Below are 23,994 nucleotides of genomic sequence, written 5' to 3'. Positions count from 1 at the left end.
TTTGTACATATATAGCTTATTTGTGGATGTGTGTACATATAAACAACTATGTGTATATACCTATATTTGTACATATATCTACATATCTTGTCTATGTGTGCATCTGTATATATGTGTATATATATGTGTGTGTGTATGTATGGATAGATAATGAACAAATAAGATATATCACATATATGTAAACCAGATTATCTATGTGTTTGTATATATACATACATACATACACATATACATACATAAATAAATCCATCCTGTTTGAACACACACATATGGAAAGAGATCTTGTTTATGTGTATACACACACATAAGCAACTATGTACAAATAAGATATATAGGAAAATAGGATGCATATTATAAATAAGATTATATATAAACAAGATATGTATGTACACATATAATATATGAGCAACTATGTAAACAAGATATATACAAATAAGATATTATGTATCTTCATATAAATTTTATTTTCACATAGTTGCTTTTCTACTAGATATACTATACACACAGTTATATATACCAGATATGTACAAAAACACATAAGTATACAACAAGATATATATATATATATAAACACATACACATATAGAGATACATATGTATAAAGTATATCCTTAGCATATATATCTTATTTTTATATTATATCTTATGTGTACAGTTGCTAATATATTATATATGCATATATAGTTGCTTTGTATTTTTTGCTCATATACTTGTACATAGTTGCTTGTACACATCCATTATAATATGGATTATATAATATAATATGGATATAATATAATGTGTGTATATGTACATGTGTATATATGTGTATTGTGTATGTATATGTGTCCATGGGTGAATGTGTGTGTATGATAATCAACAGAAGGAAGGTGCTAGCACTAAGTGGAACTGGGAAATGCTTGTAGAATGTCGAATTTCAACTAGGATTTGAAGGTAGCCAGGGAGGCCAGTAGGCAGCAATGAAGAAGGAGGAAATTCCAGGCATGGAGGAAAGCCCGTAAAGATGCCCATAGAGATGGAATATGTTGAGCAAGAAACAGCAAGGAGCCTGAAACAGTATGTGGAGGTAGAGGGGAGTAAGATATAAGAAGACTGGAAAAATAGGAGAGGAGAAACTTATTAAGGGCTTTGAACACCAAAGAGAGGATTTTATATTTGATCCTTTTGATGGTGAGGAATCTTTAGGGTTTGGTTTTGTTTTAGGAGGTGACATGATGAGACCTTTCAGGAAGATAAATTTGATAGCTTAAAGGAAGATTGACTGCAGTGGAGAGAGGCTTGGGGCATGGACACCACCCAACAGACTAGTGCAATAGTCCAGGCTTGAGGTGATGTGGACATGAACCAGGGTGGTTAAAGTGTCAGATGAGATAAGGGTGTTTATATGATAGATGTTATAGAGGTAGAAACAGCAGAACTTGGCAATAAATGGTAAACTTCACTCTGAGTCTGCTGAGCTTCCTGCCCCTTCCCAGGTTAAGCTCATCACCTCTAATCTCATCCCTGTGTTAGTACTTAAAGGCTTGATTGACACCACCTCCCTCATCGTCCTCTCCTGTCTGACTAGAAGGCTGGAGTACCAAGCTCCTCCCAATGCCTTCTTTTATAGAGGGCAAAAACTGAATTTTTTTTTTTGGCTTACTTTACTCTGCATCTGCTGTTCTGCTTGGTTTTAACTCCAAGGTACAAGACTTTCCCTCTTCTCCCAATCCCCACAATTTACCCCCTGGTTTCCCTCCCACAGTTTCCTGTCTCCTTTTATGTTGTCTTCCTCTACTAGGTTGTAAGTTCCTTGAGGGAAGTGACAGTCTTTCTTTATATTAGATACAACCCCAGTATTTAGCAGAGTACCTGACACATGGTAGATGTTTAATAAATGTTTATTAATTAGATTAGATTGGATATGGAGTGGGGTGAAAGTGAGGAGCTGAGGATGATGCCAAGGTTATGATGAAAATGACACCTATTACTTATGCCTGGAAATATATGGCTCATTATATACCTAGGGTACATCACCTTTTCTTGAGTTACTTCTTAAAGTGGGTTTAATAAATCATTTATACTCTTTCAGCTGGGCTTCCAGTTTAAGACATTGTGATATGTGTACCCTTGTCATAATTTGGACAGTGTACTGTCCAGTACTCAACTCAATTTTTCATTTTGTCAGTGTATCCCTCATTCCTAACATGTCTTGAACATTCATGGGGTAGGGAGGGTCCATAACCAAGATTTTGTTGGTATAGGGAACATCTTGAGAATACATCCTTTAGCAATTCAAATCAGAAACTTGTCTCAACTGAGGGGTCACATGGTTTGACCAGTCACAGCCACAGAGATTGGACTTAAACCCTGGTCTTCCTAACACTTAGGTCTAGTCTACTATATGCTACCCTGTGCTTCCTTTTGCTTAATACATAGTAGATTTTCAATAAAGATGCTAAGTTGGAATGGAAGGGATTTGCTGCCTCAAATCCTACAAATGTCCTGATGTGTTGAGTGTATTTAATCAGTATCAGCAGCCAAACTAATGTTATAGCCTTATTGTTGTTGATATTGTTCTCTCCCCAAAAGTTTCTACATAATTTTTTTGTTTTTGCAAAACATATTGGATAATCAGATACTAAACTCTGAGTAACAGTTATGAATACCTATGATTATTACTTTTAGTGAACACAAAAGGGCATCCTCGGTGTCTATCAGACAAGTTAGAGCAGTTGGACAAAACTGAGTGCACCAAGATTTTCATTCTAGCCAGATGTTTTAAGACTGCCCTCCTCACTCCCACACTGACTTATCTTACATGATGGATGGTGCACAAAGACTATAGGTAATTCATCGAAAATCCTGCTTATGGATGAATATGGAGAAATTGTACCAACACAAGGTAATTTACTCCCAAATAAGTAACTGTCATAAATTCCAGTGCAGGTTGCTCCCACTTTGAGCACATTCAAAGAACAAATACCTGTCACAGAGGAATAATTTGTTTTTAATAGCTGGATTTTTTTCCATATCCCCATTTTTTACTGAAGATAAAGCTTCAAAGGAGCTATAGATATAAAGTGAACTTCAAAGATTCCCCAGGAGTCAACTTGTATCCACAAAGGTTTAACAAAGTAGCTATTTAATAGCTACTTCATTAAATGTGTACTTAACTTCTATGAGAATGAAAAGCTCTTTTAAAGAGTTGTCTAAAAGGTATAAATTCTTTATAAAACTTCATGCAAAATGATCACAGCTGGGTTTTTTTGTCTTACCTCTACTGCCATTCTTATTGGTTCCAACTAACCAATATCCAAATAAATAATCAATTACTTCACAAAAGATCACAGAACTAGAGTATTAGAGTTTAAAGGGACTTCAGAATCCACCTTGTACAAACCATACCTGAGCAAGAATTCCTGCTACTACATACCTGATGAGTGGTCCTCCAGTCTTTGCTTGAAGACTTGGAGCAAGAGATGGAAGCTTTGATCTCCCATGACAGCCCATCCAATTTGGGGATGGGCCTAATCGTTAGAAAGTTGTTCCTTGTATTGAAGCTAAATCTGCAGCTTTGTAACTTCCATCCACTAAATTTGGTTCTGGTGTTTTCCACAGCCAAGCAGAACGATTCTAACTTTTCTTTCATGTTTATCATTCTGCAAAGACCTGAAGCTGGTTATCATATATTCTATCACTCTTCTCTTCCTTGGGTTGAATATCCCCAGTTCATTCAATTGATCTTCATTTAGCATGATCTTGACATAGTTTACCATTCTCTTCTCCCTCTTCTGTATGCTTACAGGGTCATTAACATCATCTAAAATCTGGTTCCTAGATCTAAACACAATATTATAGAAGTCCAGATGGTGTCTGCCTGGCAGAGTAGGACTTTTATTTCTCACATAATGATGTCTTTGTATGTATGTATGATGTACATATTTCTGCATGCATATATGCAAGTATGCATATATGTATGCCTGTATTTATATATGTGTGTATATATTTATTTTTATATCAACTTCATTTGCCAATACAGTGATACTCCTAAACATGCTCATTTAGATTATGATAAATCAGCTTCATCAAAGCTTTTTTCACTGTTCCTACATCAGCTAATGGAGTCATTTCTTCACATTTATGAGCATCAATTTGTATTTCATGGGTCTTAGGAACAAGTCCAGCATGGGTCAGCTTATTATTTGTATGGTCAATGATCTTGCCTTGTTTAACTCTCAAATGACTTCTAGTTAGCTAATTCATAAACGTTATAATTGTACATCAACAACTGTGAAGTGAAGAAAGGGTTAGTGATTCTCCAGCAAAGTTCCTTCACCTCTTTTTCTCCCCTTTCTAGTGTTGACAGTTTAATTGATGAGGATCATGTCAATTGCATTGTGTTCATTGTTTTTTATTTTGTATTTACTATTCTGGTTGTGAGAGAAGGTAGGTTACTTTAAAGTTTAATTGCATAAACCTTGAGTATCAGTGATTATTAAGTGGGAGTTAATTCAGGGGCTTAAGAAATCATAAAAATATGCCTCATTGAGAGATCACTTCCCTTATGCCCAGGAACAAATTCACTATTTAATGCAAGGGAAGATTTTATGTCCTTCATCTTTTTCTACCCAGAGAGTCACCATTTATTATAAAGAATAAAAAAAATGAAGAAAGGAAAGCATTTTAGCAAAACTTACCAACACAGTAATCAAGCATAATAGCATATGCATTGTTCCATATCCATAGCCCCTGCATTTTAAAAAAATGTTCTCATGTCATTTCTCAGGAGCCATGTTTGTCTGTTAAAAGCACACGTAGCATTCTCTTCCAATTTTTGTATTTATTTTTTTATTTACATTGTTATAGTCAGGGTGTATATTGTTTTCTTTTTTAAAACATTATTTTCAATAATCAAACATTGTTTGCTTCTCCCCTTTATTTCCTCTCATCCACTGATATCAGGCCTTTATCAAATTCATGTCTTAAAATTTAATCCTATTTAATTTCATCTTTTTAGATTCAACCCAATATTCTAGCTTTTTGAAATCTTTTCAGATCATGATTCTGCATTCTAAGTTACTGGAAAAAAGTTTTCAATAGTACAGGGCCAAGGACATATCTGTGGGACTCTCCACTGGAGGCCTCCTTCCAAGTTGATAACCATTTATCATTAATCTTTATTCACTAAACAATATTTGACTATCCTAGGATCCATTCCACTTTGTCAAATGTTCTTCTAAAATCTAGGTAAATGTTAGCCTAGTGAATTGATTAAAAAATGAAATGAGTTTAGCATTTGTCTTTGATTAAATCATTTTGATTCTTGCTGAATGTCTACTAATCATCCCTTCAACAATCTATGTTAGAATTTTTCATATATAGAAGTAAATTTAGTGACATACATTTTACAGAGATATTTAAACAAAAATCAGTGGATAATCTACCTGCCTTCAGGCCTGTGACATTTCTCCCACTCTCCACAATCTTCCAAAGATTACTTTCAATGATTACAAGTGTCAGCTGGCTCAGCAATCATATTCACTAGTTATTCCAGTATTTCCAATCATAGCATCATAGAATCATAAATTTAGAGTTGGAAGGGACCTTACAGGCAACCAAGTCTAGTCTTCATTTTATAGATGAAGAAATAGAGGCACCCAGTATTCTATAAAGAATATAGCCTAATGATTTAAACTCATGAAGAGAAGTTATGTTTTCTCTTAATAACTTTCAGATTATCTTAGATTTCAACCTTTAATTTGCCATTTATGTTCCTTTCTGTCTTTTGTTTTTTTTGTTTTTACCTTCAAGGCAGAAAAGAAGATGAAAAGTTCAGCACCTTTCTTTGTCCATTATATCCAAGGAGTAATGTTGCTATCCTTTCATTCTTTTCTTTTTCTTAATATATTTTTTTAAAACTTATTTTGATATACTTAACCTTCCTCACCAGACATGAATTAGCCAGTTAACAAATATTTATTAAGTATTTACTATGTGCCATGCATTATGCTAAATGCTAGAGATATAAAGTAAAAGACCTAAAAGAAAGGTAAAAGTTCTGGCTTTCAAGAAGTTCATAGTCTAAAAGGGGAAACAAGTGAACAAATACATGCATTTGAGCTATACATGGGGTGAAATGGAAATAATCAACAGAAGAACAGTGCTAGAATTAAGAGAGATTGGGAAAGGCTTCTGTACTAAGATGTCTTTTGTATTCTTCTTTCCTTACCTTGTTTCCTTCTTTTTATATCTCTTTTTAAAAATCTAAGTAGGAACTAGATATGGTGGCACATACCTGTCATCCTCAGGAGTTCTGAACTGCAGTTAAAGCCATCTTAGTGTTCATACTAAGTGCAGGACCAATATGTTGAGTCCCCAGAGCAGAGAACTGCCAGTGTATCTAAGGAGGGATAAACTGACCCAGACTGGAAAGGAGTAGGTCAAGGTCAAAGCTGTCACACCAGTCAATAGGAGGATTGGGTCAGTGAGTAGCCATAGTACTTCTTGCTTAGGTTGTCTAAATAAAAGAATAATAAATTATTTGAATGAATAAATGAATGAGTAAGTGAACAAATGATGGATTGAATGAATGAGTAAAATGAAATAAAATCTAATCAGGTAAATGAGTAACCTAAATAGCCATGTAGATGTCTTTAAACAATTCTTTCTTTTTCTCATCAGTTTTTCTTATGTCTTCACTGGAAAATCTCATTTAGTATATTATCCTTACTCTGGATCCTTTGGAATCTGTTCTAAGTGTTAGACAGCTAAGAGATTCTCTATTCCTTCACATACTCTTAAATAGGATCATTACTTCTCAAAAATCCCATATTTTGAGGATAGAACCAAGAGGGCCAAGAAAAAGCAGAGATTGCCTTCGCTCTCCTAAATTTCCTTTCAAACAACTTTAAATAATGTCTTAAAATGAATTCTGTGGCAGCAGAACTCACAAAAGGATGGAGTGAAATAATTTTCTAGTCTAGGACAACTTAGAAGGTCAGCAGGGAAGATCTGTTTTACTCAGGTAAAAGGGATCACAATCAATGCAGGTGGTGTCTGCGTAAGCCAGCAGGAGGCCCCTAGCGCCAGTGCACATCAACACCCAAGGCCCCATGTGGGCAAGTGGTACAGCAAGACTGATGTGAGGCCTCCACCCTCTGGCACAGTAGCTAAGCTGCCAGGCCTAGAGGCCCCAGTGTAGCTGTTCAATGGATCAGTCCCTGGCCCCTGGTACAAGAAACTTGGGACAATGCCCTCTCCAGAACAGAAGAACTCAACTTTAAAAGTCATGAAATAGGATGGAAAATGAGTAAAAAAAAACAAAAACCCTGAACATAGACAGGGAAGATCAAAACAGAAACTCAGAAGAGGACAACAATGTCAAAATGCCTATATGTGAAGCCACAAAGAGAAATATGAATTGGTCTCAGCCCCAAAAAGAACTCCTGGAAGAGCTTAAAAAGGATTTTAAAAATCAAAAAAAGAGAGGTAGAAGAAAAATTGGAAAAAGAAATGAGAGTTATACAAGTGAATAATGAAAAAAAGAGTCAAGATCTTGATAAAGGATGCACAAAAAATAGAAAAAAATATACAAAATTCACTGAAGAAAACAGCTCCTTAAAAAGTAGAATTTGCAAAATAAAAACAGTTATAAAAGGTCACTAAAAAAATGTTTTTCCTTAAAAATTAGAATTGGTTAACTGAAAGCTAATGATTCCATGAGACATCAAGAATCCATCAAACAAAGACAAAAGATTAAAAAAAGAATAAGAAGAAGAAAATGTGAACTATCTAATTGTAAAAACAACTGACCTGAAAAAATAGATACAGGAGAGATAATTTAAGAATCATTGGACCACCTGAAATCCATAATATGAAAGGGGGGGAGTGTAATGGGAATGGTAATTTAAAGATCTTCCCTGCCCCTTAATAGACCTGGGGGGAGTTTGAAGACTTCCTCTGCTTTGAAAGTAAACTCTGCCCCCTAATAGGCTGAATGTAATCACTTGGAGACTGTGATGGAGGGAATTTGCTAAAGGGTGGAGCAGAGCCCACAGGAAGCTTCCCTACTGTGAAGATAAACTTTGCCCCCAGTAGGCTGAATGTAGTCACATAGAGCCTGTGGTGGGAGGAGTTTGCTGAAGGGAAGCAGAGCCCACAGGAAGCTGTTCAGAGTTAGTGAAATGAGGAAGAGAGTTTAGTGAGATTGGGGGATAGAGAACACTCAGGCAAGGAGGCAGATAGGCATGTGAATAGATATTGATCTTGTATTGGTTTGTAGGAAGGCTGAAGAATGCTGTGGCTCTCAGTGTTATTATGGCTTCTGAATATCTTTGGTACTATGATGGAACAGGCTTACTGGTTTGGGGATTGGGTTTTCTGGTATCTAAATAAATGTTTCAGTTCTGTCCTCTACCTGGAGAATCTCGTTTATTTTATGATCAAACATCATGCGATATTTATAGTCATGTTCTTTATTGTGATCATGGGTGCTATAAATACCGCATTGGCACTACAAGGAGGAAGAGAGGGAGAGCGAGCATGCATGCCTCGATAGCATCTTTCAAGAAATTGTCAAGGAAAATTGTCCCGATATTCTAGAACCAGAGGGTGACATAGTCATTGAAAGAATCCAGAATAACTTCCTGAGATTCCAAAATGAAAACTCCTAGAAATATTATAGTCAAATTCCAAAACTCTCAGTTCAAGGAGAAAACAGTGCAAGAAGCCAGAAAGAAACAATTCAAATATTAACCACAGTCAGAATTACACAGGATTTAGCAGCTTCTACATTAAAGAATAGACTTGGAATATGATGTTCCTGGACAGCAAAGAAGTTTGGATGACAACCAAGAATCACCTACATGGCAAAACTGAATATAATCTTTCATGTGGAAAAAAATAGATGTTCAATGACATAGAGGACTTTCAAGCATTCCTGATCAAAAGACTAGCATGAAACAGAAAACTCAATTTTCAGATACAGGACTCAAAAGAAGCATAAAAGTTAAACAGGAAAAAAAAAAACAGGGGATTCCATAAGGTTAAACAGTTTATATTCCTACATTGGAAGATACTTGTAACTCTTAACTGCATAACTATTAGGGCAGTTAGAAGAAGGATACCTAGACAGAGAGTGTGGGTATGTTAACTTTTGTGGGTTGATATTTTCTTAAAAGGGGGGAGGTAAGAAACAAGATTGCACTGGGAAAAGAAGGAAGGGAGATATAAAATGAGGTAGATTATTTCAAATGAAGAGGTTTGAAAAACCTATTACAGTGGAGAGAAAGCAGGAATAGGCTTGGTTGAACATCACTTGAACCTTACTCTCATTTGGATTTGATTCAAAAGAGAGAACTGATGGAGTCTGAATACAAATCAAAGCATGCTATTTTTCACTTTCTCAATTTTTTTCATGTTTCCCCACTTGGGTCTGTGTCTTCTTTTACAACATAACTAATATGGTAATATTATTTACATGTTTGAACATCAAATTGCTTGCCATCTTAGGGAGTGGAGAGGTAAGGGAGGTAGGGAGAAAATTTGGAACTCAAAGAGGTTTTTTTGTTGTTGGTTTTTTGTGTTTGTTTTTTTGTGTTTTTTTATTTTTGGAGAGTGGAAGGTAGGGCAATTGGGGTTAAGTGACTTGCCCAAGGTCACATGGCTAGTTTTTGTGTTAAGTGTCTGAGTCTGGATTTGAACTCAGGTCCACCTTACTCCGGGGCTGGTACTCTATTCACTGCACCACCTAGCTGCCCCTCAAATTTTTTTTTAATGAATGTTAAAAATTGTCTTCATGTGTAATTGGGGATTAATAAAATATTATTATTTTTTAAAGTACCATATTTTTAGGCCAGCAACTAGCTTCTCCTTACTGAGAATTTGGACACAGAATAGAAGTTTCCTTTGTTTGCTCCTTAAAATTTTGAATGATCATTAAGGAATGTCAAGAAATTACTAGCTGTTCTTCCCTTGATAGAGTGAAAGTTATACCACTTTTCCAGCTAACTGAAGTCCCATACCATTGTTGAGTTATACCTCTGTGCCAGTCTTATAATCTGTTTCCCAAACTCTTCATATATCCCTTTTTTCCAATCAGGTGGCCTCTGATAACAATATTGCTGCTGTTTCTGTCTCTCCTCTTGATCTTCATGCAGATTATATCCACTCTATTTCCTCCTTCTGTTTCCTGGACTTCCTCAGATGAATATACATGCAATGACATGAAACCCTTGAATGCACAGTACCCAATTTTCCCCATTTAAATTTCTTACCTTAGCATTTCCCAGGGGTCCACCAAAATAATTCTGTTTTCTACATTTCAGTTTTTGGAGATTCACAATAACAAATTTGGAGACAAGATCATTTAGGAATATACCTGGTAATAGGTGAAGATTTAAATGAAGTTGGACTTTGGAAAAGTTACGGGATGGTGTATGACATGTTGTGAGAGATGGGTAAAAGAAATAAGGGGAAGTATTATATAAAACATTTGAGACTTTGAAATGTATTTGTAAAGGCTGATTTTAGCATTTTGGACCAGCTGAAGTCCCTTCTCATAACAGAATCCTTTTTGGCTCCCATTCATCCTGAATGGATTTGGGAAGTTTGGGTTGCTAAGAGAGTATCCAAAGGGAGAGGGCTCTACAAGGAAATTCTGCCTTGGGGACCATTCACATTTTTATGCCACTATAAAAGTTTTATTCTGTGAGTATGCTCCTAAAATTATATGTCCTGACTTCAATTTATTTTACATCTCTGCAGCTGGAGATAAAATTACCGTATTTCAGATTAACAGTCTGAAGGGAGTTACATATCAGATCTTTGCTTATTTCATAAACATTTCAAATCACCTTTAATTTCTGATCTGTTCTTCAAATTCCTTCTAGATGAGGAACTATTCTTGCCTACAAATCTTTTTATTGACCATCAACTTAATATCAGCTGATTGTTCATTTTAGCATTTTCCTAAATGACTACCCCTAAGTGATACACAGTGGGAAACAGATTAAGCCTCTTGATATCTTTCCAGTTATGACTGAAAATAATTTGACTTTCTGAAGTTTTCTCAGCAGATTTAAAGGGGGGAGATTTTAGAGAATATGGAGCCTCGGTGTATCCCAAGGATCTTTTTTTTTTTTGTCATATGGTCTGAATTCTTGCCAAAAAAGCCAAACAGAAGCAAACCACAGTTGGATGAGAAGAACTCTTTCAGCCAAAAGGCAATCTAAATACATCTGGATCACACATTTAGATCATCAAAACATCATTTTACTTTCAATAGTAAACTCATTATAAATGACCAAGACATCTCTTTTTTTGCCTTATTTCTATCTCCTTTTAATAATAATAGTAATTCCCATAAGCATTCATATTGATTCCTTTCTCTTTTGGAATAATACCACATTACTGTCCATTTGGAAGAATAGGACAGAATGAATCCAAAGGCCAAAATTAACCAAATCTCCTGACAGAAAGGGAGGGGAGAGCTGAATTCTGAAGAGTTTGATTTGCAAATGGTCAGAGTAGGTGTAATGAAAAGACAAAGAAAGTAGGAGGGAGAATAAAGATGATAGTAGGATGATGTAGCTTGAAAAAGCAAGTATATCACCTGAGAGACCAAAGGCTAAAGCGAGAAACGAAACAGATTTTCTTGATGTGAGATAAAGGTTGCAACTCTACCCCTTTCTTAAGGAAAGACAACAATTTTGAAAGTCAAAAAAAATGAGAGAAAGACATGATGAGTTTCTTCTGAATGGTTTTTTTGTCTACTCTTACTGAGTACATGGTATATGAATTCTGGACTGGTTTGGTTCCTTTTCCCTGGCCAAAGTTTGAACTTCCTACTAAAATAAATTCAAGGATAGGATCTTGATTTCTTTCTTTAAATGGCATGTATCAGCATAACAAATAAACATCCACCTACACTGGATGAACAATGATTTAATGTGCCCAAGTAGTTTAGAGATGCTGAATCATTAGTTTTAATTATATTGTGCAACTTTTGTGATCCTGAGGGTGGGGGTGGGGGAAACATGGTAGAAATAATTTGAATAAGATTAAGAGCAGAAAAATATGCCAGAAATATCATTGTGGGAATATACTAGACACTACTCACTCAGATGGAGGAAATGGATGATATGATCTGACATGGATCATAAAATTGGCATGGACATAAAATACAGTTGTGCATGAGAAATTTCTACTACATGAACATATACTAAGGGACTCTTGGATAAAAGTAGTTCATTTGATATATTATTGAATGTATTTCTGATTTCATCTTTCAGAAGCAATGAGAGGAGCTACTATTCTGTATTTAATCTTGACCAACAAGGAGGAACATGTTAGTGTAGTGAAATCAAGTGCTTAATAAATGCTCAGGAGAAAGGAATCATGTGAATTTAGAGTTATCAATCATTTATTTAATCAATCAACAAGCACTTTTTAAGAACCTATCATGTGTTAGGCATGATACTAAGTACTAAGAACCAAAAATGAAACATTCTCTACCCTCTAGGAATTTAGATCCTATAAGAGAGATGTGCAAAATATTCAACATGTACATAAATAATTTTATACAAAATTAAGATACTTTGGACAAAATCAGGAAAGTCTTTTTGGTTGAGGGAGAATTTGAGCTGAGTTTTAAAGGGAATGAGGGATTCTAAGATGTAGAAATGAGAATGAAGTATGGCCCAACATGGAGGGAAATCTGTGAAATGTCAAGGAAATGGGAGATTTAGAGTCATAGTTGAGGTAAAGCTGGTTTGGTGTAATAGAGCATGTGAATGAGTAGTAATGTATGATAAGGTGGTAAAAGAAGATCAGTCAGGTTAGGAAGGGCTTGAAATTGCTAAACATCAGAATTTTGGGTTGATCCTAGAGGGAAGAGAGAACTACTTGAGTTTACTGATCATCCACGATAGATCAGAAGAGAACTCTGAGTATAGTCTAACTTAATCTTTAGGAGAGCAGATTTCAGAAAACTAGAAGATAATATAGATATGATCTTACACTGAAAATGGAAGTGACCAAAGAGGGAAAGTAACTCTTGAGCATGAAAATGATGATGAAAATGGAATTTCAAATATTATTTTTCTGACTGGAACAGTGGGTCTAGTAGAATTTGATATTTTAGGTATCTGTGATTTTATGACTATGGGTACTCCCTCAACAGACAGAGACTGCAATATCTCTGTGACAAAGTGGAGAGTCTTTGAGAGTTGCTGAAAGCCAAAAAAGTCATTACCCTGACACCAACCTGCTGATGAGCAACTACCAACTTAATTAGGCCAATTCTTATACAACTGGCATACAGTACATTCCATTACCAGGATTGTCCACGTTTGTAGGACCTTTGGAGCTTTGGGCTTTGCTGAAGAAGCCTTTGAGTCTAGTATTAATATATATATATGTACATATATATATATATATATATATATATATATATATATATACACACACATATATATTCAATTTGAGATAAATAAAAATCTTCTACTTATTTGTTAATTAAATTCTTCTAACCTTAAAAGACTATTTTACTGCTCTCTTATGTAACAGTGTGTATTATTACTTCATGTGTCATATATAACTTCCTATTAGACTATAAGCTCCATGAAGGGAAGGACTTTTCTTTTCTCTAAATTTAGTGTCTCCTCCAGGACCTAGCATAGGGCTCTGCATACAATAGATAGGTAACAAATGTTTGTGAATTTAATTATGTTTAAAAACTCAAAATACAGACTAGTAAAAATTCAGTTAAATATTACTTCAACTGTAAATAATTAGAATGTTTTAGTGGACCTTGGAAACTCAATACGACTAAGCCAGGGGTGGGGAACCTGGGGCTTCTGGAGGGACAGAGGATGTTTGCAGATAAGTAATAGGATATAGACAAGGTAAATGCATAAGATGTGAGCATTAGCAAATGGAGGAAATCAGGAAAGGTTTCTAGACAAAGAATTTATTGAACTGAGACTTGATGAGAGGTAGGAATTACAAGAAGTAAAGGTGAGGCAATTCATAACCTTTGGCAGCTTGAGGGAGCTACCTTGCTGTGAAGGTGATAGTAACCTGAGAAGATGGTCTGTACTGGCTAGAGAAGCTGAAGCAGAGCTGGGCAAAGATGGGTGTGCTGAGTCCAAGAGTGAGGCATTGTGATACAGTGGATAGAGTGCTGAACTTGGAGTCAAAAAGACCTGAGTTTAAATATGACCTCAAATACTTACTAGTTGTGTGACCCTAGGCAAGTCAACTTAACCTTAGTTTGTACAACTTTACTCAGCAGTAAAAATGAATATAAATCAAATGAGATAATATTTGTAAAAAAAAAAAAAAGGCTTAGCACAGTGGATGGCACATAATTGATGCTATATAAATGCTTATGCTCTTCCTTTTCCACCCCTTCCCTTTCCAAGAGCAACCTTGTCAAAGGTTTGATTCTCCTTCCTCCTGATTCCTGGCATGAAGACCAGCATACCAAGCAACTGATGTGATTGTATCCTTCCCTTATTATCTGTCTTTTCCATGTTCCTGCCTCCCTACCCCAAGGGTGTTTAGCAATAGGCCCAGAACATTCCCTTTTGTGAGATGAAATGTACCATAATAAAAGAAGTATTGATTTTATGTATCGTTGATCTGTTGGATTCTTTCTGAAACTCCATTTAAATTTCACAGTTGCTATTAAGCCCTGGTATTGGCTGTCATAAGTAAGAGGAATCATGTTCATTCTGCCTTAACTGCAGAGAGGTGAATTTAGCACTGAAAGTTTAAAAGGGTAGCAGAATTCTATGCAATATAAAGAAGTTGCCCAGAAAAGAACTGCCTAAAATCTGAATAGAAGCCTTTGTGATATAATGAATAACTGGTCAGAGCGATATTCAAACTAAAGCTGGATAGCTACTTGGGGATGTTGTAGTGATGATTTGTCCATTTAACAGGTTAGATTTAATGGCTTCTAAAGGGAACTCCAGACCTATAGTTTTATACTTTAGTCTGGCCTAATGGACAGGGAACTGACCTTAGGGACAGAAAGATCTGCGTTCAAGCTTGACATCTGACACATGTTGGCTATGTGATATGGGACAAGTCACTTAATTTTTAAGTGCTCTAAGAAACCCTAAAATTAATTTGCAGAAAAGTCGCTGACTTTCATTGGCAAAGGGAAGTTCCTAATTGACAATTCTACATGAATCAAATTATAGGTCTTATCCTTATCCCTATGAATTTTTCAGTGGAAAAGATTTTTTTAAAGGGTTATAATAGCCTAGTTTTGTACTTTCTATAAGACTGTTAACTTATTTATCTCATTTGTAAACTTCTTTCAGGTTAAGTGGTACTTTCTGACTCTTTTGTATATCTCTCTGTCTCTCATAATTTTATTATAACTGCTTAAGAAGGATTACAGAATATAATGGGATATAATGACATTTTTGAGTAACTGAAGTTTCTGTAGTCCTTTGTATAGATTTGAAATATTCAAAAATACAATTATATATATTCCAGGTTTTATTATTTTCCCCATTTTATAGATGAGCAAACTGAGATATCTCATCAGAGATATAAGTTCTCCATGATCCTGCAGCCAGTAACTATTGCCAAAAGCAAGATTTGGATCAAAGCCTTCTGATACCAAGTCCTACCCTCTGTCCTCTACACTACACCTCCTCTATGCTAAAGTATTGGTGGACACCCTGATCTGTTACTGCTGTTGTTTCTTTTTTTTTCAACCAATCAGAAAGAAGTCTTAGACTCACAGTCCTAAAGAGAAACAGACTATATTTAAGAGATCTCTACATTACTTCGACTCTTCTAGAAGGAAATGGTTAGGCATGTGAAGAGATTTCTTTAATTATAATATTAAAATTAGTGTAACTTTATGCCAAATGTTGAGCCAGGCTTGCATGCCATAATTTGCTCCCTCTGTTAAAGAATTTCTAATCAAGTGTTGTGAATACATTACCATTTTTAGACAACCCTTAAACGCATCCTTGCAGTGTTTTTCTGGAAAATACACAGAATTGCTATTCTTGAGTACCTGGAAAGACTTGGAATTTCCTCACCCTTGGAATTCCATCCACAGATACATTATAAAAACTGGAAGGGATGTCAAAGAAGGGGGAAACTATATCCCCAAATTAACTGCCTATGGGACTGAAACTTGGCAATCCCTGGAGCCAAACCTCTGGTCCATATAGACTTTCTCATTGTGAACTTAAACAGAAATCACACCTCCTCGGAATACACCTCCAAAAACTAAGTGTTGAAATGAACTAGACCTTCTTAGGATGCTAATCAAGAAAGAGTAAGAGTTTGCAGGCTTCCCCCCTCCCCCATATGGCAAAGAGCCTGGACATTTTTGTCTCAGTTCCACAGTAAACATTTGGCTCTCAAGTCACCCAGATTCATGATTCATTCGTTAGGAGTCTTAGTGGGCATATTTTGGCTGGCACTCTGCAATGTGCCCATGTTGTGTACAGCATAGGGCACACACGTTTGAATGAAGCTTCCCTTTTTTACCATACAAGAGCATATGCAGGAGACTGTCAACTAGGGGCATGCTTAGTAATGAGTTGAGTATGCTGCCCAGGGAAGAGGCTGGCGACACTTACCTAACCCACTAAATTACATTTCCACCCTTCACCATCCTCCTCCCTGTATGGCAGTTCTGGAGTGGGAATACGGTATCTGCATTACTGTGACATGTTGCCCTCATGCTGGGTGAGATAGAAATTCATCTGCTTTTTAAACTTCCCATGATATGTGTGCAATATTTGAAGCAAGTTCAGAACTGTGGAGTCACACAGAAGGATCCTTGTTTCCCTTCTTTCATGATAGTCTATTGAATTATTTATATGGACCACTCACAGAATTGTAAAATGTAAGTGATTTCTAATTCCCAAAAGCATGACTTGCTAGCAATTCATCTAGATCTAGATATGGAGTGATAGTAAGCTCCTCTCCCAATCATCATCCTAACTGGAAACCTGCTGTAATTTCTGTTAAGTGCTACTATGGGAGAAAAGAAAGGAAAGGGGGGAATGGAGGTAGGGAAGAAACCTTTAAAGGTTCTGTAGGTTTAAGAAGGAGCTAAACAGGAAAAGCTTAGGAAACCTGATTTCAGAAAGAAAATCACAGATAGGGCTGGCCTGGCTACATGTTGGCATTTCTGCCCACAAATGTCTTCCCCAACACTGAAAATTTTTCCCTCTGGGTTACTCCTTGAAATTATATAGAACCAAAGAATTTTAGAGAAATATTAAAAATCATCTTGCCAAATCTCATTTTAAAGAAATTATTCAGCAATTCCATCCATGAAATATATAGTTTTCTCTTTTGAGCAACATTCCATTGAGAGATTTTTTTCAGGCTATTCATTCAGGGAAGTAAATAAGTTGGTTAGTAATAAATTAGAAGTGGGATGAAAGAAGATTGAAGAAATGAAAGTTTGGGTGGGGTGGTAAAATATCTTGTAGTTATAACTATTACAAAAGTTACAAAATACACTTAGAACTTTCTTGTAGGATTGCACAAAATGGAAGACAGTTTCTAAAATGGACCAACAAGCTAAGTCTGTCTCTACAACATCCTTCTCTTTTTTCTGTCCTGTTCTCTTCCATCCCTTAAAAGGCCCTTCCTGTTCCCAGAGCATAAGAATTCAGGCTAATACTGTTACTTTGAATTTAGCTACCCCATGGATTTAGTTGTTTTCATAGCTTGGTTCAGGAACCAAACCTACACTTGAAACTGTTTCTATGGGAACATGTGTCCTGAGTTACAAACAAGCAATTTACAGAGAACTTTGGGAACATAAGTAGTTTATAAATTGTGGGACTGCCTGTTATCTAGAGAATCTCAAACTTTTAATCTTAGGTTTAAAAAATATATATATATATAGGACTTTACTTGTACAAATGTGAATATATACATACACATTTCTGTTTGTATTATACACACACACATACACAGATTGAAAATTTCTATGGATGTGTGTATGTTCCAGTATTTAGACTGATCTATAATTTCATGGGTTATATCTCTTTTACTGTCCTTAGATACTGAATAGCTGTTGCTTTAAACAAACTGAGACCTGGGAAAGATCTTATATTAGAAACGCAAAGGTCACCCACTGCATCCTGGGCCATCATCAGTAGTCTTGACTTTTGTCTTGCCACTAGACTTCTTTGACCCTAGAGGAGAGAATGAGGCTGACAACTTTGAGCAGCTCTGTCCCACTCATATCCAGTCCATGTCAAGTCAACATATCACCCTCATGATATCATTAGTCCTCTATGGGAACAAAGGATAAGCAACAACTCCCATACATTCCTATGGATAACAAACAGCTCAAAGAAGTACATTAGGGTGCTTGTATCCCCAAGCTCCTCTCTCATCATTGACTACTGGTAAGACCTTCCAGATTTTCAAACAACTTTACATAATAAAATGTCTGATTCTTTGCAAAATTTACCAAACATAGAGTTTACCCAGCCCCCTCTTGTTCAGATAAATTTTAAGATAACTGGAAAAAAAATCTATTTTTCAATCCCTATATTACAAAATCTTTTCATCTACAGCGAGAGTTCTTAGACCTTTTGTGTATCGCTCCTTTGGCAGGCTGATGAATTCCATGGATACCTCACCTCTTCTAAGAATAATTTTTTTAATGCATAAAATAAAATCCAAATAGTTTTGTTTGATTTCTGAGGTAAATGTTCAGACCAGTCTTCATTAATCTTATTAGGGCGTAACTTATGATATGGGGACATTTTTGCCACACTCCTTTTACTTTCCAAATTTCATCAACACAGGTTACCTCATATTTTACCAAAATTAATGTTCATCAGACAGAAAGAGGAAATACATTTCAGTCCTAGGTCTGAAACAGCAGCTTTTAGTATCTCAGCGGCTGGATTGACATAGAATGAACAAAAGAAGCTACCAATCTCTCATAAAGCATGAGGCTTCATTGCCTTCACAGTGGCTGAAAACAATGGTGTGGATTGACTACATAGAATCTTTGGTTTGCTTTTCACAAGATAACTTTTTTTTCTCTGTATTCTATGACTAGCTATAGAAACATATCACACTATTAATAATTTACTCTGGGGACATTCAATTCTAGCATCCTGAATGCTTTTTTTTTTCTTCTTTACATGTTGAATTTCTACCCATCCTTTAAAACCCAATTCTAACACCCCTTCCTCCAAGAATTCTTCCCTAATATGTCAGACTATCATGACTTTGTCTCTTAAGGCTCACATAGCACTTTATCACTTTTTAAATGCATTTTTTCATATAATTTTGGTAATGCTTAGCAGAGGCAGTATGGCATAAGGAATAGAGTATTGACTTTGGGTCAAGATGACTCAGATTGGAATCTTCCTTCTGACAATGACATGTATTAGCAATGTGAATCTAGGTCACATAGGTGACCAGAGGTGACAAGTTACCTCACCATGATTTTTTAGCAGCTCCCTGGGACTTATCTGCTAAGTCATAGGTTGGCTGTGATCTTAATTGGTGGTGGCATAATGGAATTTCCCATGATAAAAAAAAAACTCTAAGTTGTTAGTATATTATCCCCTTAATGCTGCTTGAAGACATGGGATTTGTCTATGCTAAACCTTGTATTTTTCCCCACCACATGAAGTGCAGTGTATTGTACAAAGTAATTTCATGCATTCGTTCATACAAAAGCTATTAAGCACTTACTATACCATGTGAGAGGCACTCTTCAGTGTATTGGGAACAGAGAGACAAAGATTAAATACTCCATTCTCTTGAGGAACTTATATTGATAGGAAATATATACAAAGGTAAGTAAATATAAAATATATTTAAGGTTAAAGGAACATCAATTTCAGGGCAATTATAAAAGGGAAGAGAAGAGACAGGATTAGTACAGCATTTTATGTAGAAGCAGAGATTTGAACTAAGACTTGAAGGTGGCAACTAGAAACTCTAAAAAAGCAAAAATGAAAAGAAATGAGCTGCAGGCATGGTAGAGAATGCGTGCAAAGGCCAACATCGGGGCAATGGAATATCATGTAGAAGGAACAACAAGATCAGTTTGGCTGGAACATAGGCTACAGGAGAGAGTGTACTATAAGGTAACCCAAGCCAAATTTTGAAGGGCTGTGAATGCCAAACAGAGGAATTTGTATTTTATATGCAATTATGAGCTAATGGAACTTCTTAAGTAGAGGGGTGATATGATCAGACCTGTAGTAATTTTTTGACAACTGTAGGAAAGATGGATTGGAGAGGAAAGATCCTGGAAGCAGAGAGATTACTACAACTCAACATGTTCAAGCACAATTCATAATCTTTTTCTCCAAATTCACAACTTTTCCATGCTTCCCTGTTACTGTCAAGGCAACCACCATCCTTCCAAACACCAGGTTGACAACCTCACCATCATCCTCTACTCTTTACTCTTATTCACTCTACATATCCATTCAGTTGGCAAATTTTGTTTCTCACTCCAGAACAGCTCTCATATAGGTTACTTCTCTCCACTGAAACAGCCACCACCCTAATTCAAACTCAAATCATTTCTTGTCTTTACTATTGTATTCACAGTTCATCTCCCTGCTTCTCTCTGCTCTCTTCTCCCACTCCCCACTCCAGTGCATCTCCCACACAACGGCTAAGATGAATTTCCTATAACTCAAGTTTGACCATATCACCCTCTACACACACACACACACACACACACACACGCACACACGCACACGCACACACACAGAGTCAATAAACTTCACTGACTCCTTATTGTCTCCAAATACCCAAAACTTCATTTGGCATTTAATCCTCCTTACAGCCTGGCCCCTTCTTACCTTTCTAGTCTTCTTGCACATTACTCCCTTCCACACTCTGTGAAGTGCTCATATTGGTTTACTTGCTATTCTTCACATATTAAACTCTCTCATGGGGCTTTTTCTCTTTCCTCTCTATGTCTTTATCCCCCCTGCCTATTGGAATCACTGATTTTCTTCAAGACAGTTTGAGCAATCCCTTCGGCACTAGGCCTTTCTTTGTTCTAAAGCTGCTAATGCTTTCTTCACTTAGGTTAACTTTTAACTCTATAGAACTATCTATATCCACTGATCACCTTCTCTCTCTTTATCTCTATCTATATATCTATCTATCTATCTATCTATCTATCTATCTATCTATCTATCTATCTATCTATCTACCTACCTACTTACCTACAAGATCTCTCTGTCTCTGTCTCTCTCCAAGTTGTTTATTCACCTTTACAATGAAATGTTCTTGAAGGAAGGTGTTATTATCACTCCTTTTGTGGATCCTGGCACATAGCAAGTGAAAAATAAATGTTTGTTGACTGATATTTTATAGCAGTCAAAATAATCCAAGCAAGAGGCTATAATGTTCTGAATTATAGTTGTAGTCAGATAGGTTTAGAGGAGGTAAAGGATGTGAAAGGTATTATAGAAGCAGACTCTACAAGACATAGCAAATGATAGAATGTGGGGGCAAGTGGAAATAGAGGGGGGTTAAGAAAAATTAATGAGGATTTTACTTGGATGTGAATTTCAGTGACTGGAATGATAGTGTTTTCAGCAGAAATGGGCTTTTAGGAAGAGGTGTGGGTTTAAGATAAAAGATGAGTTCTATGGGGCAGCCAGGTGGCACAGTGAGTAAGAATGCTGGCCCCAGCGTCGGGAGACCCAGAATCAGTTCTGGCCTCAGATACTTAGCACCCACACAAAATAACTGGCTATGTAACCTTGAGCAAGTTACTTAACCCCAATTGCTTTTAAAAAAAGATGAGTTCTATTTTAGAAATGACTTTCAGATGTCACATCCACTTAGACATGTAGGACCAGAGTTTAAGAGAGACAGAAGGGTTGGATATTATAACACTGAGTACCAGCTGTATAAAAATGATAGTTTAACCCATTGCAGTTGATAAGATCACCATGTGATCTTATACAAAGAGAAGGAAAGAAAGCCCAGGACAGAGCCCACATATCATTTATTAATAAACAAATATTTTCTGTATTTTTCATTATACTATATGAATATTTTTCAAAGTAACCTCTTATTATAAAGTTTCTATTATAAATGATTATTCTGGAGAAACTGAGGTTGTCCCAAGACCTACTTCAATGTTGGTAATCACTTAGGCTTTTATAGAAAATCAAGATAACTCCAAAAGCCTGATAATGTGTAGCAGAAATCTCAGTCCATTACAGTTGTATCCTCCAAATTTTGTTTGTTTGCTTGTTTTTTGCCATAAGACAATGATTAACAAAGAGTGACTTAAACTAAAGTAACCATACACCAATAGTATGGGTAAGCCATAGGCCGGGTCCTGTAAAACCATAAATTTCCCTCAAGAAAATCTTTTATCAGAATAAATCAAAGTCTTTTGAACCAATAAACTATCTCTTCTGTGGCTAGAAGTAGACTTAGGCAAAATTGTAAATGAAAAATAGTTTGTTTTTAGCTGAATCTATCCTCTTCCGATGTTCCTCTGACATGACCTACTGCCTTTTTTTCTGTCCACTGGTAGTCTAAGATCTTTAACTAGGAGACTTCCTCCTTTCCAACTTGGACAATATTTTATGGTCTCAAATGCTATCCAAAACACACAAAACTAAAAAGAAATGATATATTTACCCTATGTTATGTATCCATGAAGGGTGGTAAGAGTTTTCCAGACAAACTCCTCCCTGCAAAGTTATCTAGTCTCCCTCCCTAGTAACAAAATCACCTTTACACAGGTAAAATACATGTCTCCTTAAGGCATTAACAGAAAACTAGTAACATATAATGTTCAGGCAAGTCAACGAAGAATGTTTTTAGTTGCATTGCCTTTTAGTGACCCATAAGATCAAACCAACTACTCCAGTTATGTGTAAGACACCTTATCTAGAGCAGCAGACCTGAAGTCAGGAGGGCCTGAGCTCAAATCCAGCCTCACAAACTTACTAGCTGTGTAACCCTGGGCAAGTCACTTAACCCCAATTGCCTCAAAAATAAAAAAAAAATAAAGGCAAGCCTTATCAATGAATTCTCTCCTGTTCTTTTACATTGTAACTAACAACAAAACTCTAGGATGCCAGCCAAAGTAGAGAAAAAATAGTAGCATAATGACTTAGATTTTCTACTATTTAATTTAGAATGGTGGTAATATATACCAACATGAACCCTGAGAATCAGTGACTTGAAACCAGAAATCCTGACTTTGATACGAGTTATGAACATTTGGGTCACTTTTAGAAAACTACTTTACTTCTAGGCCGTAGGCTGAAAACACTGGAATCATCTTTTCCTCTTTCCTCTTTCTTCCAACTCCTGTTAATTCTATTCTACAATATGCCTCTTATCAGTCCCTTTACTTTCATTCACTGACACCATTCTGGTCCAAACCAATATACCTCTCACGTGAGCTGATGTAACAGCTTTTAAATCAGTCACACTATCCCCATTTTCTTTCCTCTGTAATCCATCTTTGACACAACTACAAAAGTAATCTTAGGAATACACAGCTCTACCAATGTCATTTCTCTCCTCAAAAAGTTTTAGTGACTTCATCTTTTTTACAGGATAAAACACAAACTCCTTTAACATGTTTTTAGAGCCCTATATAATCTTTTACCAAGATACCTTTCTACCTTTATTTCAAACTCTTCATTGTTACACACTACACTCCATTCAATCTCGACTACTAACTGTTGCCTAGACCTATTCTGTACCATCTTGCCATTGTGCATTGTAGCGGCAAGCACCCTAGCATTTCCAAGATGGCTGCTAGCACAGGTTCTTTGATCTGCTTTTCTAAAGGAAAGCAACTCAAAAAGGGTTAACAATCTTACTTTAATCAATCAAACATATATCATTTACCTAGTTCAAAGAGAAAAGTCAGCACCCTGAACTTCAGAGAATACAAACAGAAGTTACAAGAGAAGATAACACAATTCAGCCAACAGGGCTTCTAGCTATCTGACCATTACATCCATACCTATTTAGTCA

At 36.0% G+C, this 23,994-nt stretch overlaps 1 protein-coding gene across 1 annotated transcript in view; it reads right to left on the bottom strand.

The window, feature by feature from the left end:
- Positions 1-23,735, bottom strand: part of LOC138153178 (polyubiquitin-like) — a 50,469-nt gene extending 26,734 nt beyond the window's left edge. Inside the window, exons 1-2 of the mRNA XM_069077332.1 lie at positions 23,629-23,735; positions 23,400-23,482 (exon numbers count right to left, since the gene is read on the bottom strand). Of these exons, the coding sequence (XP_068933433.1) occupies positions 23,400-23,482; positions 23,629-23,735 (190 nt within the window). The remainder of the gene's footprint in view (positions 1-23,399; positions 23,483-23,628) is intronic.
- Between the last annotated feature and the right edge of the window lie 259 nt (positions 23,736-23,994).

This window comes from Petaurus breviceps, unplaced genomic scaffold (genome assembly GCF_028583685.1).
Source record: "Petaurus breviceps papuanus isolate PSGF00001 unplaced genomic scaffold, PetGlider_PUasm1.0 90977, whole genome shotgun sequence".
In the NCBI taxonomy this organism is placed as follows: domain Eukaryota; kingdom Metazoa; phylum Chordata; class Mammalia; order Diprotodontia; family Petauridae; genus Petaurus; species Petaurus breviceps.
This window is presented reverse-complemented; position numbering and strand designations above follow the sequence as displayed.